This window comes from Monodon monoceros, unplaced genomic scaffold, assembly GCF_005190385.1.
Source record: "Monodon monoceros isolate NGI ecotype Baffin Bay Population unplaced genomic scaffold, NGI_Narwhal_1 Super_Scaffold_5, whole genome shotgun sequence".
Lineage (NCBI taxonomy): Eukaryota > Metazoa > Chordata > Mammalia > Artiodactyla > Monodontidae > Monodon > Monodon monoceros.
The window spans coordinates 9,860,237-9,878,630 of NW_021703782.1; the positions used below are offsets into that span (position 1 = coordinate 9,860,237).

Here is an 18,394-nt window from a genome sequence, read left to right on the forward strand (position 1 = left end):
AATATTGTCTCTCCTACATTTTCTCAATTCCCTCCTCCTGGAACTCCCTCCTGGGGCTCTAATTATATTCCTATTAGGCCTTCTCATTCTGTCCTCCATTTCTCTTAACATCACTTTCATATTTTCCTTGTCTCTCTTACTGCATTCTGGATACCTTTATTTTCACCTACTACTAGTTCATGAAATTTCTCTTCAAACAGCAGTCTAAACTGCTGTTTTATATTTCAGAAATTCATCAATTGAGTATATTTCAAAAATTATCTTTCTAGATGCTTAATTTTTAAAAAATCTTCTATTCCAAGTAGTTTCTTGTAGACTTGTAATCTTTGTGACTGTATCTGTTATTTCCATAAATGTTACACACTTATCTATTCTATTATTCAGTTTTGACAATTTCAGTATCTACAGTTCTAAGTTTGATGTTGCTATATCCAATGACTCTCAGTCATAGTGGCTTGTTTTCTCATGTGTTTGGGGTCTTTATTTTGTGAGCTATTTGGTTAATCAGTCAGTGGGAATCCTGGAGAAAGAATTTGTTCCAGCTGATTGCCAGGAGGTACAACTAACCTGCAAACACTTCAGCCTATGACCCTGATGATTTAGGCTAGCAAGGGAGTTCTGGCTCCCTTTCTCAACTTCCCAGCTGGCCTAAGTCTCAACTTCCGCCACCGTTAGCAACCACACTTCAGTTACCTTTCCCGTCTCATCCACCTAATTGACTCTGTTTGACGAGCCCTAGCTCCTTATTGTGCTGGTTCCAATTCATAATCATTTTTGAACTGGAGGACTCTTTGGAGATCTCCCCAAAGAGTATGTAAGACCTGCGATGTATCAAAGAGTGTGTTCTTTCCAGATTTTACTGGTTCAGACTTTAATTGTTGATGCTCCTATTCAGACATATTGTCAGAAGTCATATTGTCTGAAGAAACCTGAGTGTATTTTATTTTCCTAATGTTCTACTTTAAGACAAACTTCTTAGCTCTTTCTTCAGCAAACTTACAATATTAATGAACTCAATGACCTTAACACAGCTTAAAAAGTCACTGATAGAATGTTTGTGATTCAGTAGAGGAAATAAAATGGAAGATTTCACATTTGACATGATCAGGTAGGTGGTTCGTAGTCTCTGGAATCAGAAATACAATTCACACCCCAGCTCTAGCACTTACTGTAAGAATTTGGATAGGTTGGGGCTTTCCTGGTGGTGCAGTGGTTAAGAATCCGCCTGCCAATGCAGGGGACACGGGTTCGAGCCCTGGTCTGGGAAGATCCCACATGCCACGGAGCAACTAAGCCCGTGCGCCACAACTACTGAGCCTGCGCTCTAGAGCCCACGAGCCACAACTACTGAGCCCACATGCCACAACTATTAAGCCCGTGCACCTAGAGCCTGTGCTCCACAACAAGAGAAGCCACTGCAATGAGAAGCCCTCAAACTGCAATGAAGAGGAGCCCCCGCTCGCTGCAACTAGAGAAAGCCTGCACGTAGCAACGAAGACCCAACACAGCCAAAAAAAAAAAAAAACCACGAATTTGGATAGGTTGTATATAATTATGAGACTCAGTTCCTCATTTATAAAACTGAATACAATCTAACTTAGTGCACTATTGTTAGGATTAAAGGAAATAATGAGTATAAATTTGCTTAGTACAGGACCTGATACATAGTACATACTTAATAACTAGAAGCTTCTCGGATTATTGCTTCTATTTTACTATTCCCATAAACTACTCAAATTATTTCTTTAAACTGGTGTGGTGATGACTTCAAAGACAACTGGAAATAAGATTTATTGGCATGTCTTTATTACAGTGATGTACTAGAATTTATTTTATTATCATGATATAATACCAGATTTTATTGAATATTTTTAATACCATTATGTGATACAGTAAAATGATGATCCTCAAAACTCAGTAATGAGAATGAGACAGTGACAATTTCCATGAGACAGAAAAGTGCCAGAGGTTATGAAAGAATTCTCAAAGGTGATAGAGAACCACTGTTATGAAGGAATTCTCAAAGGTGATAGAGAATAATGCTTGCTGTAGTTCACGGGTTGGCAAACTACAACCTACAAACCAAATTCGCCCCAATAACATTACTGTAAACAAAGCTTTATTGGAACATTTCCATTTGCTTACATATTGTCTATGGCTGCTTGTGCATTACCACCAGCAGAGCTGAGTAGTTCCAACAAAAACCACATGGCTGGCAAAGCCTAAAATATTTACTATATGACCTTACAGAGGAAGTCTGCTGTGCCCTGCTATAGACTGTGGCAAGTACACTGAATTTTTTCCTAAACATGTGTAAACCATTTTATACCAGATATATCTGCAGTTAAGACTTAAATTGAACTCACGGCTTAGGCTATTTATTCTGTTTAGCAGACGCCAAGATAACAGCCACTTGTATGTTTTAAAATATTAATATTTGGGCTTCCCTAGTGGCGCAGTGGTTGAGAGTCCGCCTGCCGATGCAGGGGGCACGGGTTTGTGCCCCGGTCCGGGAAGATCCCACATGCCGCGGAGCGGCTGGGCCCGCTGAGCCTGCGCGTCCGGAGCCTGTGCTCCGCAACGGGAGAGGCCACAACAGCGAGAGGCCCGCGTACCGCAAAAAAAAAAAAAAATAATAATGTTTATCCAAAAGTGCCATTTGACAGCATTTTACAACCTGTGCATGATAGTATGAATAGTTTTTTAAATAAATTTCTTTAATATTCTATATTTCTAAAATATAATATTTTAAAATATTTTCCTACAAGAGACTTAGAATATTTTTTCAGGAATTCTCACTCTTTCCCTCTATTACAGACACTAAAAAATTTTGAGGAAAAATGAATTTGGTGCTAGGAAGTCACAGGCAGTATATTTACCACTTTAAAGATTAGTAGCAGAAAAAAAAGATTAGTAGTATGTACTATATATTTTATACAGAATTATTTGTTGTCAGTAATGTTGGAACTGCAAAACATACCCATTTCCTTATGGTCCTTTCATAAACAATGCTAATTCCTTTTGGAATTGTCTGGTAAAGGGAAACACTCTTATCAGAAAATGAAGCTAAAATTGTTAAGTTAGATTTGATGTTATTCTGCTATTTTTGTACGTTTCTGAATCAAGATTAGATAAACAACAGATGGGTTGCCTTGTGTGGCTGAAAGAATACAAATAATGTTTTTTTGTTTGTTTTCTACACAAATAATTTTTTTTTTAAATTCTACAAATGGCTCTAATGTGAATTTGACAGTCTTAGCTAGGCTGCTTCTATTATGCTAACGCATTTATTTATATTTTGAAACACAGGTTCTAGTATCAAAATTCCTTGAGACATACAGCATTGGATTAGATGGATGAAAAGAGATGGAAAAAAAATGAAGGGGCACTTTAGGAAAGGAAACATGTTTTTTTGAAAATCAATATTTAAAGAAAAAAAATGATGATTCTAGTACAGAGTTTAAGAACAATCCTTTTTTAAACCTCAGGAATTATGTACTTGTAACAACAGAATACTGAAATTTTTCTTTGTGCAAGGCACTCTAGTAGGAGGTTTAAGTTTATTTTCTCATTTAATCTTCTCTGCCACCCATGAGGTAGATATTACTATATTTAACATATTATTTCCTACATTTTACACGAGGAAACTGAGGCTCAGAGTGTTAGAGACAGGACTTCAAAGCCCATGTTTTTAACCAGTATTTTACATGTGAATGGTTTTCCAGAAATATCAACAAACTTTGAAACTTGTAAACTCTTTCATAAAATGCTTTGAGCCTCTTAGAAGCCCCTGAATAAATAAAGGGAATTACTTTTAAAGAAAAAAAAGAAAAAGAAAAAAAGAATGCTAAGTACCTGGAAAATTACTAATGTGTTATTTAAAAAACACATAAAAATAAATAAATAAATACATAAATAAATGATTAACACATAAGATGAAACATAGTCTAGGAATAAACTTTACTGATTTTAAACTGTAAAATATACATTATTCTGAAAGCTCAAGCTATATTTCACAATTAATTCTTGATTCAGGCATTAAATATTACTGTCTCAAGTTTCATTTAATATGCACTTTTTAAATAGACTGTTCTTGAAAAAACAGTTGGTATAAAGTATTTTAAAATCCAAACAGCAAATTTCTGTTTTCAGCAAGGACACTCATTTTAAATATCTTAAAATACTTTACACAAGCCCATTTTTCTTCAAATTATGGACTTAAATACATGCGATTTACATTAAACCCAGTTGGTATTTTGAAACAATGTGATCAACTACCTCATAAGCTGAGTTTTCAAATGTTTTAAAGCTTCAGTAATGTAAGAAATGACTATAAAGCAACCTCACTGATTTTCAAGTGAATATATATTCAAATATTACGTTCTCTAAGTCACCTGAGGAGGCTACCTCAAGTATAACATCATTGCTTAACACATTTTTAAAACTTCTCATTAGGAATTATCATCAGAACCTGCTAAGCATTCTTTTAGGTATGCTCAGTAATAGCAAATCTTGTTCAATTATGTATGGATATTACTTCAAATAGAAATTTAGCATCTCTAATGCTCAATTCACAAGTCTATATAAGATTCCCCTAAAGTAAAATTCTGAATGAAAGTTAGTATTAAAATTCTAGTATTTGAAGGCTTCCCTGGTGGCGCAGTGGTTAAGAATCCGCCTGCCAATGCAGAAGACACGGGTTCAACCCCTGGCCCAGGAAGATTCCACATGCCGCGGAGCAACTAAGCCCGTGCGCCACAACTACTGAGCTTGCGCTCTAGAGCGCGCGAGCCACAACTACTGACCCCATGTGCCACAACTACGGAAGCCCACGCTCCTAGAGCCCGTGCTCTACAACAAGAGAAGCCACGACAATGAGAAGCCCGTGCACCTCAACAAAGAGTAGATGTTGCTCACCACAACTAGAGAAAGCCCGCGCATAGCAATGAAGACCCAATACAGCCAAAAATAAAAACAAATAAATAAATAAATTTATTTAAAAAAAAATTCTAGTATTTGAGTTCCACTTATATGAGGTACCCAGAGTAGTCAAATTCATAGTGACATAAAGTAGAATAATGGTTGCCAAAGGCTGAGAGGCAGGGAGGAATGGGGAGTTACTGATTAATGCATGCAGAATTTCAGTTCAGAAAGATGAAACTTCTCTCTCCTTACTTCAAAGATACCATGACAGAGGGTTTTTACGGGAGGATATACCAGCCCTTTCAAAGAGCAGACAGACCCTATTTATTGTAAAAACTGTTTCAATGAATAGAAGAAAAAAACCTCATTTTATGAAGCTATTATAACCTTGACACCAAAAAGGAAAAGGACAGGGCAAGAAAAGCAAAATGATCACAATCTATCTCACTCATGAGTATAGATGGAAAAATCTTAAATAAAACATAAGAATTGGAAAGCAAACAAGATACGAATTTGTCCTTATTTGCAGACAAGAGGATTTCTACAAAGAATATCTAAGAGAACCAATATGCAGTTAGAACTAATAGAAGAGTGTAGCAGGGATGCTCAATATAAGGTCAATATGCAAAAATCAGTGGCATTCTTGTACACCAGCAATAACCAAATGAAAAATGTAATATTGAAAAGACCTCACTCACAATTGCAACAAAAACTGTACGGTGCCTATGAACAAATGAATGAATACATACATAAAGAAAGAAACTAAAAGATACTAAAACTCAGTATTACAAAGATAGCAAATTCTCCCAGATTCATTTAAAACCTAAAACAATTTCAATAAAAATCCAAACAGTGTTTTTCATGGATGAATTATTCTAAAATTCATATAGAAAAGTGCCAAGATGGTTAAAATAATTTTGAAGAAGAATAAGGTAGAGGAAATGTGGAATTGTTACAAGGTTATACAAACAGACCAGTGCACAAAAGAGAGAGCCTAAAAATGGAACTTGTATATTATAGCCGTTGCATTACAGTTCAGATGGGCTATTTGATAAATGGTGCAAAAAGCATACTGCTTATTCATATGAAAAAATAAAATTATGTTACTCATCACATACATAAAAATAAATTTCAAGGGATTAGAGCTATGAATCAAAACATCAAAATTTAAAAACCGCTAGAAAAAATATGGCAGACCATTTTTATGACTTTGAGAGGCAGGGAAGGATTTCTTAAAACACAAAAGGCAAAGAAAACACAAAGTGAAAAGACAAGGTACAGAGCAGAATAAGATACCTGCAATGCAAACAACTGACAAAGAATTAAAACAACAATAACAACAAAAGGCAAATAACCTAACAGAGCAATGGACAACAGTAACAAATAGGCAAATCACAGAAGAGAAACCCCAAATAGCCAATAAAAATATGAAAAATATGAAAATATACTTATATACATATAAAAATATGAAAACATACTTATGAGGAATAAGGGAAATAAAAATCATGATAGACTTGAGATATTGTTTCAAAGGTTGGCAAAAAGCTAAAAGCCTGAGAACACCAAGGTGGGGAGAAATGGGGAATTCATACTCTATACTGGGAGTGTAAATTAAAATAACCACTTGAGTTGAAGTTGCATGTATGTTACAATTCCACAATTACACTTTTGGGTATACAGCCCATGGAAATTCTTGGTCATGTACAAGGAAGACAGGTATTACAACAGCAAAAAAACTTGAAAACTATATGTCTGTCCATCAACAAAATAATGAGTGAACAAACAGCAGTATATTTATACATTAGATTACTGCAGTTAAAATGGACAAGTTAGTGGTGCACATATCGGCATGCATATTCTCAAAAACTTAAAACAAATATAGCATTTCCTAAAGTTTGGTATTGGATGGTTTAAAAAAACATTTATATATGTATGTATGTGTGTGTGTATACATATCAATAAAGCAGCAACAATAAATGAAAAAAATGAACAATAGAGCTAACATTTGAGCACTTATTATGTAGAAGGCACTCTTCTAAGTGTTTGCATGTAGACTCCTAAATACAACCCTAGGAAACACATTCTACTACTATTTGTATCTAATATGATTACTCTTTCATTACTGTTAGATTCTATTACTCATTTTACAGATGAGGAACTGAAGTAGAGAGAGATGAAGCTGATCTAAGGTTATAAAACTAGTAAATAATGAGAGTTAGATAGGAAGCCAGTATTCCTAACCCAGACTTTACAGCTTAATAACTACGCTACTGTTACTATACCATTCTCTATTCTTTTTAGGATGTTGGAAATCCAACATTATTTCTGTAAGTTGGAAATAAAAAACACTTTTAACCTATGACTATAAAGAGATGCATACACACACACATTTTTGTGCAACTCAAACTGGTTCTAAAGATGCTAAAAGAATTCTAGGAACGTCTTGAAAATAGCAGCAGCCCAACTATTCTAATTTACTAATTTACATGTTTGAGGTTTGGTATGTTTCAGATCATTATTTCAGAGCCAAACATTATTTGTTCAATAGCCCTAAGACAATATATATTTGGAATCCTAGAAACCTTATATTGAGAAGCGCACAATGTAATTCAACCATCTCTTTCACTCTCGTTAGGGGCAAAATTTGATTACTTAGCTTCAGGTCTGAAACCTCACATTAAGAGTTTTAATTAATTCTGTCAAGAAGTGTAATACAATTTCAATTATTCATTTTTTCTGGTCTTTCAATTATGAGTTGGTTTTTTTAAAAGCCAGTAGCTAATATTTATACAATAAAAATTAATTTTGTATTGGACTATTTATACCACAAAATAAAAAAGGGGGAATTGGCATTCTCAGTCATCAAATATTTATGAGCATTGACTATGTGCTAATCACACACTCCTTGTCTGCAGTACCACTGTTACCATTTCTTAAAAATGTCTTTTCGGGGCTTCCCCGGTGGCGCAGTGGTTAAGAATCTGCCTGCCAATGCAGGGGACACAGGTTCGATCCCTGGTCCGGGAAGATCCCACATGCCACAGAGCAACTAAGCCCATGCGCCACAACTACTGAGCTTGTGCTGTAGAGCCTACGAGCCACAATTACTGAGCCCACGTGCCACAACTACTGAAGCCCGTGTGTCTAGAGCCCGTGCTCTCCGTGACAAGAGAAGCCATGACAATGAGAAGGCCACGCACCACAACGAAGAGTGGCCCCCGCTCGCCACAACTAGACAAAGCCCACACACAGCAACGAAGACCCAACACAGCCAAAAATGAAAACAAATAAATTTATAAAAATAATATATGTATTAAAAAAAAATGTCTTTTCGAACTTCCCTGGTGGTGCAGTGGTTAAGAATCTGCCCGCCAATGCAAGGGACACGGGTTTGAACCCTGGTCCAGGGAGATCCCACATGCCATGAAGCAACTAAGCCCGTGCGCCACAACTACTGAGCCTGCGGGTCTAGAGCCTGCAAGCCACAAGTACTGAGCCCACGAGCCTAGAGCCCGTGCTCCGCAACAAAAGAAGCCACCGCAATGAGAAGCCTGTGCACCGCAATGAAGAGTAGCCCCCGCTTGCCACAACTAGAGAAGGCGCGCGTGCAGCAACAAAGACCCAACACAGCCAAAAATAAATAAATGAAATAAATAAATTTATTTTTAAAAAGTCTTTGCTTCTCCATCTACACATTCACATTCTCAATGCCATCATCTACTAACCTACAGAACGTGCTTTCAAAAAATATGAAAAAGAAGTTCTTGCTTTCAAAGAGTTCACTGTCTAGTAGGGAGAAGAGACAAGTAAACATAAGTTATCTATAATGCATAAGTACTTTAATAAAGGTATTTAAAAGGTATTAGAGAAACATAAGGGTTGGGGGAGATGAAAGGGTGGCTGGTGCACTTTGAGAACAGGGAAGCTGGAGCACAATGAACATGAGACACCAAGTGGGGGCAATTCTTTCAAGAAAACTTGTCTTAAAAGAAAGAAGAGAGGGTAATAGCTAGGAGCATAGGTTCTAGAGAGGTTTTAAGATGAGAGAGATAAATACTTAGCATCAATCCCTCTAAACTGCTTTCCTTGTTCCACTCCTCTCCTAGAACTAAATCCAAGCGGAGTGTGAACAAATCACTTAGTAATTCTAAGCCTCAAATGAGACAGATGTTTAAGAACTCTAAATTATAGAGGGAACCTGAATAAATGATCTCTGAAGTTCTCTCTAGATCTAAAATTCTATGATTCTATGATTATCTGATCTCTTTAAACTCAAAGGTAAAACACTTCAGTACGCAAAAAAGAAAAACCAAGACTATTTAAGAGATGAACTTGTTTGTACAACTGTGTCCTATTTTTTTTTTTGCAAAACTGTTAAAACAATCCTTATTCTGAATATCAGTAAAATTTCCACAGAAAGACACTGCCTTTTAATCAACAACTTCCCCTCAAACCTGCAGACTTCTAAATAATCAACAAGCAACTCTTTTGCGATAACAGAAGTAAAGTGCTTAAAAGCCCACAGCTTGGACTTGTAAAAGTCATCTTTTAAACGGAAAATGTTTATAGAAACATGTGTATGACATTCTTACTACATTTGTTCATTATCTTCACTTTAAAATTCTAATGTACAGGTCGTTCATGAAGAGTAAAAAAAAAACCCAAAATAACAATAAAAAAACAATCAGCTAAGATTAGCTCTTTTCACTGTCACATATTCTGAAATTTAGAACAAGGTTTCCCTTACCTGATATGGACATGGAATGTGATATTCTCTGCAGCGTTCTTGTATCCATGTTGTTTCCCAGATGCCACGGTAAGCTTGCTCATAAAAGTAGCATCCAATTACAACCAAGAGTGGTACAAGATAAAGAATGCTGAAAACACCAATCCGGATCATAAACTTCACCAGTTTATCTTGGTTCTCCTTTTCTAATGGAATCTCAATTCGAACTCTGTTTAGGGATATGATGCCGGCTAAGAGAAGTGAAACCCCAACTACCACATACAGGCAGAGGGGTGCAAGAACAAAATACCTCAATGAATCAACATCGTAGAGGCCAACAAAACACACGCCACTGATATTGTCACCTTCAATTTTATTCATCGCTAAAAGGATGATAGTTAGAGTTCCAGGGATGCCCCACGCGCTGGCGTGAAATAGCAATGCCTTCTTCTCAATAGCTTCACTACCCCACTTTGGCACAGCTGCCAAGAACCACGTGATGGTAAGAATTACCCACCAAACGCTGCCAGCCATAGTAAAAAAATAGAGTACCATAAAAAGCATGGTACAGGCTTTATTATGAGATCCTTGTGTCACTGTGGAAGCCTTATACTGTGCAGGGCTAGATGCATTGCAGGCTACTCGGTCCTCAAGCAAAAACCCAATAAAGAAAATTAACGACACCATCATGTAGCAGACTGCATAAAATATAATAGGCCTTTCAGGATAACGGAATCTTGTGACATCAATCAAAAAAGTTAAAAAAGTAAATAATGTGGCAGAGAGGCAAATGATTGAAATCAATCCTATGAAATATCGAGCAAATGAAAGTTCTTCTCTCCTAAAGTACATATTTGGACAAGGAGGTGAACAATCACGCACGTGCAAAAAAGAATAGCCAAGATCAGGATCAATTTTCAACTCTCGGGGACACCAAAAACCATAGTCCCTCTGCACTGCCACTGGGGCTCCTTCAGTAGGATCTCCAGCTAAATTCAGATCCACAAGTCGAGGATACGGCTCATCACAATCTGGGAACCTAAAAATACAAGATGAGAACCATTTTTACTTATTGGGAACCTAATGATTTGGATTTCCAAATTTAGCACCTGTTGTTTATTCTTATGTCCTTGGAGCACATTACAATTAAGTGGAAGAAATAATGCTAATGGTCATATTTTGTTTGTGGGTCATAAAACTAGATTTTACATAGCTGACAAAAAAATGAAAAATTTATACTTAATTTTGTTTTGGCTTCAAAAAGATTACTCTTTATTAAAGTAGTCAGGCATAGCCATCAATAAATAGTGTATTTACATACTATTTATTTAGGATACACAGTTTAGAGTAAGATTTCAAAATATAAATTTAAAAATATATATATATAATAAATATACATTAAAAAAAAGCTCCAACAGAATAGTAGCTAAAAGTTACTTCTTTCTAAAGTTTAATTACAATATAGTCCTCAATTTACCCTAGACTCAAACAGAACTTTCTTAAAAATAAGGGTTAAAAATCTTCCCTAATTGCACGGCCCAAAGTGTTCTGAGTTAAATTAGCACTAAAAATCCTTACAAGTGGCTTAGTTTTAGATCTTTTCCTCTCATTTAAAATTCACTCTCTGCTTACCATATTGGTTAATTAAAGTCCTCCTAAGGTCTCTAATGTCAACTAGCTCTTTCCTACCACTACTAATGTCTCTCCAATCCACTGCATTCTCTATTCCAGTTATTCTCAAACACTGACGTGCATGAGAAAAACTTAAGGTCATTTTAAAATACAAATTCTTGGTCCTCACCACCTCAAATCCTGTTTCAGTATGCCTGTGTTAGGGCCAAAGAAATCTGCATTTTGACAATTTTCCAGACTTGAGAAAGCGTCATAACCATAGTACAGAAAAAACAGGGCTGTGCTGCAGACATACACTATTGAGAGTACTATTCTCATGAACTTCCTGCATCTTCAATTTTCTTGCCAGCATCAGTTTCTAAGCCTTCAGACTCCCACCAACTAGATATTTAGCAGTTATATGCATCAAATAGTTTCCAAGAAACTATCACTGATATTAAGTTTGCCATATACATGTATAACCTTACACTGAAGCTGATTAATCTTTTATTTTCTAATACAAACCATTTTCTTCACAGGGCTTGGATTATAAATCCAAATGACAGAAACTTATTGCATGCAGGCATTTACTGGAATTCTACAGTATGCCAGGGCTTTAACAGAAAAAGACCCCAAAACCCAGGATCTCTATCCTTGAGTCCAAAAGGAGGCAAAAACTTGTAAACACAACACAAAATACAGCAGTGTGATATATGAAGCAATCAAAACCTATATAAAATATAAAAATGATATAAAGAAGGATTAATTATTTCAGGGGAAGAGGTTATGAAAGACTTCATAGATTAAGTCCCTCAACACAGGATCTCTGAATCAGTATTTGCCAGTATTGGCAGTATGGCAATCAGTATTCTAGCAAGAAATGGGAACAAAGGCATGGAGGTTTGAACAGGGTGTGTTTAGCATTGCTGGGGCATGAGGAGTGCATGAATTGTGACAGGAGATAAGGTTTGGAGAGGTAAGCACATTCCAGAAATATATGTGCATGTGTGTGTATGTATGTATGTATAAACATTGATATAAATATATCAATGGCTGTATCTGTATATCCAACTGCCAATTCACCATATACACACCCCTCACTCTTTAACCCTCCCAAAACCAAACTCTTGATTTCCACTCCTTAGTTTCTCCATTTCCACAAATGGTAATCCCATTCTTCTAGTCGCTCAGGCCAAAAACCTTACGGTCCTCCTTGAAATCCCTCCTCCCTCATATCCACCTCACAACCTACCAGCACTTCCTGTCATTCTACTTTGCGATGTATCCAGAATCTGACCACTTTCCATTTCCTCTACTGCAGCCACCCAGTCTGAGCCATGAGTACCTCATCCCTGGACTTCTGGAGTGGCTTCCAGTTTATCTCCATCTCCACACAAGAGCCAGAGTGATCCTTTAAAGACATGTCACTCCTGTGTTCATGATCATGTCTCTTCTGCTCAAAATTCTAATGGCTTCTCTTCTCACTCAGTCAAATCCGAATTCCATAAGAGAGCTCTAAAGACCCACCCCCAGTCCTTTTCTGCTCTTATTTCCTTCCCTTCTCCCTTACTCACTTGCCTCCAGCCTCTTTGGTGTCCTGTGAATATACCAGCATGCTTCCACTTCAGAGCCTTTGCACTTCTTGCTCTGCTTCTTCTGCCTGGACTGTTCTTCCCTAGATATCTATATAACCTGTTCTCTCATTTCATTCAGATTCCTGTCTCACTGCCTCATTAAAAAGGACTTCCTCAACATCTCCATAGAAAATAGAGTCCTTCTGCTTCCCCATATTGTATCACTATCACCTAACTCTATTCTTTCTTATTAACATTCATGATCATCTGACATTATCTATTTATTTATCTCCTACTACTACCACCACAACTAGAATTTTAGCTCCATAAGAACAGAGACTACGTTTTGTTCACTACTCACCTTCACTATCTAGAATAGTGTCTAGCACACACAAGACATCCAATTAATATTTGCTGAATTGATGATAAATTGAATAAATTTATCATATAGCCCTCATATAGTTGAATAAATATATTCATATAGCCCTCACCAAGTAATTAGAAAGATGACTAGGAGTGTGGAAGACACTTGAGCTGGGCAAAAATGAGAGCAGAGATATCAGTTGAGCCATAACTAAAACCAGATAAGGCAGTGAGAATGAGACAGCTATGAAATTATTTAGATAAAAGCAACAGAATTTATAACTGATTGGATGTGGGAGCTTAGGTCAATGAAGGAGGACTATGCCTTCCAGGAATAAAAAAAATGAGCAAGGAGTAAAATCAATTTTAGACATGTTAAAATTGAGGTATTTGAGACAAATTCAGGTTACCAGTGGCTGCTGGATATGCAGATTTGGAACTTAGCAGAAAGATGCCAAGGCTACAGATTTAGATTTAGGATCCATCAGCATATGAATAAGAATTAAAATCAGTGAGATGGGATTATCCAGGGAAAGCATGCAGAATCAAAAAAAACAGGAACAGAACTCTAAGAAACATCAGCAAGAGGAAGAGGATGCAAGAAAATAAATTGAAAAGGACTGGTCTGAGATGTAGCAGACCACAACAGTTCACGCAAAATGGCCTAATGGATTTTCAGGAAAGGAGGACAGGCTAAGGTTGAGGGGAATACGGGTCAAATACAGAATAAAGGTGAAATATGGGTTTGAAATGAGTGACATAGATTTGGCATAAGTGCTGAGGAGAATGAACAGAAATTTTCCTGTTGACCAAATTGGAAACTGACCAAAGACAAAGAGCAAATAGAGTTGCTATGGTTTAAAATGTCTATCAATAGGAGAATGGATAAGCAAAATACAGTATATTTATACAATGGAAGACTACTCAGCAAGAAAAAGCACTACTGATGAACACAAGAACATATTAATGAGTCTTGAAAATAGAACAAAGAAGGGCAATCTCAACCTGAGCAAAAGAAGAGTTACACAGCAAGTACATATTGTATGACTCCATTTGTATGAAGTTCTAGAATAGACAAAGTAATTATTGATACTTTGGAAGGATGTTAAACAGTAGTTCCTTCCAGAGGATGGTATAGACAAGGATTGACCATCAAGGAGCATGAGAGCATGAGGTAATGGTAATGATGATGTTCTACATCTTTCTGAGGATTTGGCTTACTCAGGTGCAGGCGCTTGTCAAAACTCAGATATCTTTAGATTTGTGCATTTCCTTGTAAAGCTTTAAACTGAAAGAAAAAACTGTAGACAAATGTTGAATTCTAGTTAGTGAAAGACGTGATAAAATATTTGTGAGGGCAATAACTGTTGTCTCTAATTTACTTTGAAATACAAAGAATAAGGTAGATTAATGGATCAATAGAGGGATGGACAAATGTGAAAAGCAAACATAATAAAACAATGGTAGAGATCTGGGTGGTAGTTAAAAAAAAAGTTGCTATGGTTTAAATCATTAAATATGCAGCATAATTAATTTGTAAGAAATTAGTTGAGCTGGAGATCTGAACAAGTACAGTGGAAGGAATGAGTTGAAACTGCTAGCAAAAGTATTACTTTATGTGATGGACCACAAAGCTTAACCTAAGTAAGAAAATAAATAAGATCAAGAAGGGAGCTATAAGGGGCGGGGGGGGGAACCCAAAAGTCTGGGGGTGTCCATGAAGTTGAAAAACAGGTACAGTAGGAACAAGGATATGAGAGATGTGGAAGAATGAAATGTTATTATGAAAGATTGCTTTGCCAGAATTTAAGAGTTAGACAATCCCAGGCAATACTGAGGACATAAAACAGATTTAACCCTATCAAAACAAATAAACATAGATCACAATGACACTTCTATACTTGTATATAACCTATTAAAATAAAAAGACCACTAAACAATAGGAGTTAGATACAAAAAACATAAAATAGGGTTCCTGCCCAGGTAATTCATAACTGTTGTTATAAATACCAAGAAATTTACAAACTTCTGAAAGCAGGACTATAAATATTACCAGGTTTTGGGGAGAAAGTGGATGAAGGGTTTGATGGGGTAGATAAGAGAGTGTGTTAAATAGGTGGGAAATAGAGCAGACAAATATGAGAAAGCAAAATGCCAGTGAACTGACTACAAGTAACTAATACATGTTTTATTAAGTTCTTCCAGCTGTCAAATGAGAGTAACACCACCTGCCTTTCACCTGTCTCCAAGGGCTACTGTCATATGACAAACAAATTAATTTTAAACATGAAGGAGAAAAAAGTGTTCTGTGCAGCACTGCCCATAATAGCAAAAACCTAGAAGTAACTTAAATGACCATCAGTAGGAGATGGCTAAATAACTATAGGATGGTAATACAATTGGCCATTCTATAGCAACTAAGAGGAATGAACCAGAGTTACAGATATAAACACAGATACATGTAAAAAAAATTTAATGTTGTTTATGGATATGTATATATGTAGTAAGAGTATAAAAACAAAGCTAGGAATGATTAACAACAAATTCAACATAATGATTATCTCATCTCTGGGGAGAAAAGAAGGAAATGAAATCAAGATGGGTACTAAGAAAGGAACCTTCAACTCTATCTGTACTGTTTTATTTCTTAAAAAAAGAAATCTGGGGACTTCCCTGGCAGTCCAGTGGTTAGGACTCGGTGCTCTCACTGACAGGGCCCTGGGTTCAACCCCTGGTTGGGGATCTAAGATCCCAAAAGTCATGTGGCTCAGCCAAAAAAAAAAAAAAAAAAAAAGAAAATCTGAAACAAACATTGCAAAATAGTAAGACTGGATAAAGCTAGGTAATAAGAGTTATATAAGTGTTCATCTTATTCTTTACCCTTGAAACTTTAAGAATACAAAAGGCACAACATTATTATGCAAGAAATACAGTACTGTATATGTTATTACTAATAATAATGTTCTCTCGTACAAATCTATAACACTGTCTGGTAAATATCCTCAAACCTTTAGGAAATGCTTACAATCTATATATTGGAAGTGATTTGAAAAGTATCTGACATTTTCTGGGTCTGGGTATATTAATACATGACAAAAATGGAACTGACAGGACTATTGTAGTCATTAACACATTTAAATCATAAAGATATTTGAGTCCCATTAAAATCATTAATAATGAGGTAACAAATGATTATGTTCTCTATATTTTCTAATTTTTTAATAAATGACATTACTTTTATAACCAGAAAAAATCTGTAAGGGAGAGAAATCAACAATCAATATCTTGATTATGTTTTTCTTAATTTGATTATTTAAAAAATTTCTTCATAGAAAATTTTTCTTTTCCCACCTTTTTCATTTAGTGCTTCCAAATTCCTAAGGAAATGAACAGCTCTGAGGCCATGAAACTGCTGTTCACAATTATGACTAATATACACACTTCAAAAAAGTTCTTAAAAACTGATGAACTAGAAGACAAATAATTTTAAATATACGGCAACATAAGTAATGGTCCATGAAAATCTATGATTTTCGCACCTACTGCATTCCATATCTTCAGGCCAAGGAACACCAAACATCTCCATGAGCTTCGAACACTCACTGTAAGCCCGCTGACAGAGCCTACGGCAGGGAAGTGTGACACGTCCGTATTCCATACAAATAGGAGCGTAGAGTGCACAAAGAAATGGCCGGAAATCCCGAGAACAATCCAAATTCACCATAGGGTGGAATGGCTAGGAGAAAGTTAAAATCAAATCATTAGATAAAGAGTTGCATACAAGTTAAAGTTTTCTACATATAATACGGCAATATTCTTTTTTTTTAAATCTGTTTTAAAAGATTTCTGAAGGCAATTAAAATTTTCTAAAGGGGAGTTTTTGTTTTTTCAACAAAACCCTCTTAGCCCTATCCCTGGAGATTCTGATTTGGTTAAGTATGAGGTGTATCCCAGAATCTACACATATTTTAATTGTTACAGGTGATATTAATGAAAAGGCCTAGCTGAGAACCATTAACAACAATATGATCCATTTTACATAGAAAAAATCCACAAAAGATATGTGTCAAACGCTCAGAAGTGTGATTAGTGCTTGGTGATAGGATTACAAGAGATTTAAATTTTCTTCTTTTTATGTATTTCAATTTCTATATTTTCTTCAATTAACATGTATCAATAGGAGAGAGAGGACAAGAAGTGAAAGGAAAGGGTGGGGGAGGAAAAGAAGTAGTTATACACAGTAGTACATATTTTGAGGGTGGGAGGTAGGTAAGAGATCTCACTTTGGTCTTACATTTTCTTTTTCTTTGTACATTAAAAAAATTCTTTTTAAAAAACGGGAGTTCTTTCAACTCTGAAATCACATGATATAAACAGACCTCACAATGTTAAGCTGATATTAAGGAAACAAAAAGAAAAAACAGTGGCCCCAAACATAAAACCATACTAAAATCATCATTATAACCATAGGAATAGATCAATTTTCCCAAGAAATGTGCATCTAGGCTTTTGACTACCAAATACCTTTTCCACTTGTTTATACAACAGTTTCAGAGTCACTGCTGATTTTGAACTGATAACAGATGTTCTCACCACCAGGCCTTTCCATTAAGACTCAATCAACTTATTTCTACATCGATATAAAACACTTTCCAGAGTCCTTCTATACACAACACAGTCAGAAAACCAAGTCTCTTAAAGAAACTGGTGTCAAAGAAGTTAACTATAATGGATGTGATAACTGATATATAACAATAAACTATATGTGACTATCACTTCCAAGTATGAAGAGGTAATTTGTGTTAAATCAATGTTTCCATCAAGAACAACTTCAAAATACAGGAAAGAAAGTTTTAAAAATACCTATTTAAAGCTATTAGAGAAGTAGTGAAGGAAAAGAACTAGACAGACCAAGAATCTAGAGAGCTTGGAAGCATGGGGTGGTGGCCTGATAAGTGCAGCCACTTTTCCAAGGAGGTATCTGTTGAATCTGGGTATAAGGCAAGAAGCTGAGAATCAAGCCTAGGCTGGTGCTAGAGAACCAAGAAACCAGCAGAGCTCTGGTAGTCTTGCAAGACTAGAAACAATACTTATATATGTATAACTGAATCACTTTGCTATACACCTGAAACTAACAAACATTGTTAATCAACTATGCTCCAATTTAAAAAAAAAAAAAAAGACTACAGACAAAATT

At 35.9% G+C, this 18,394-nt stretch overlaps 1 protein-coding gene across 1 annotated transcript in view; it reads right to left on the reverse strand.

Annotated features, from left to right (window-relative positions):
- FZD3 (frizzled class receptor 3) overlaps positions 1-18,394 on the reverse strand; it is an 89,511-nt gene that overhangs the window by 42,795 nt on the left and 28,322 nt on the right. Inside the window, exons 3-4 of the mRNA XM_029203216.1 lie at positions 16,737-16,933; positions 9,671-10,688 (exon numbers count right to left, since the gene is read on the reverse strand). Coding sequence (XP_029059049.1) covers positions 9,671-10,688; positions 16,737-16,933 — 1,215 coding nt within the window. The remainder of the gene's footprint in view (positions 1-9,670; positions 10,689-16,736; positions 16,934-18,394) is intronic.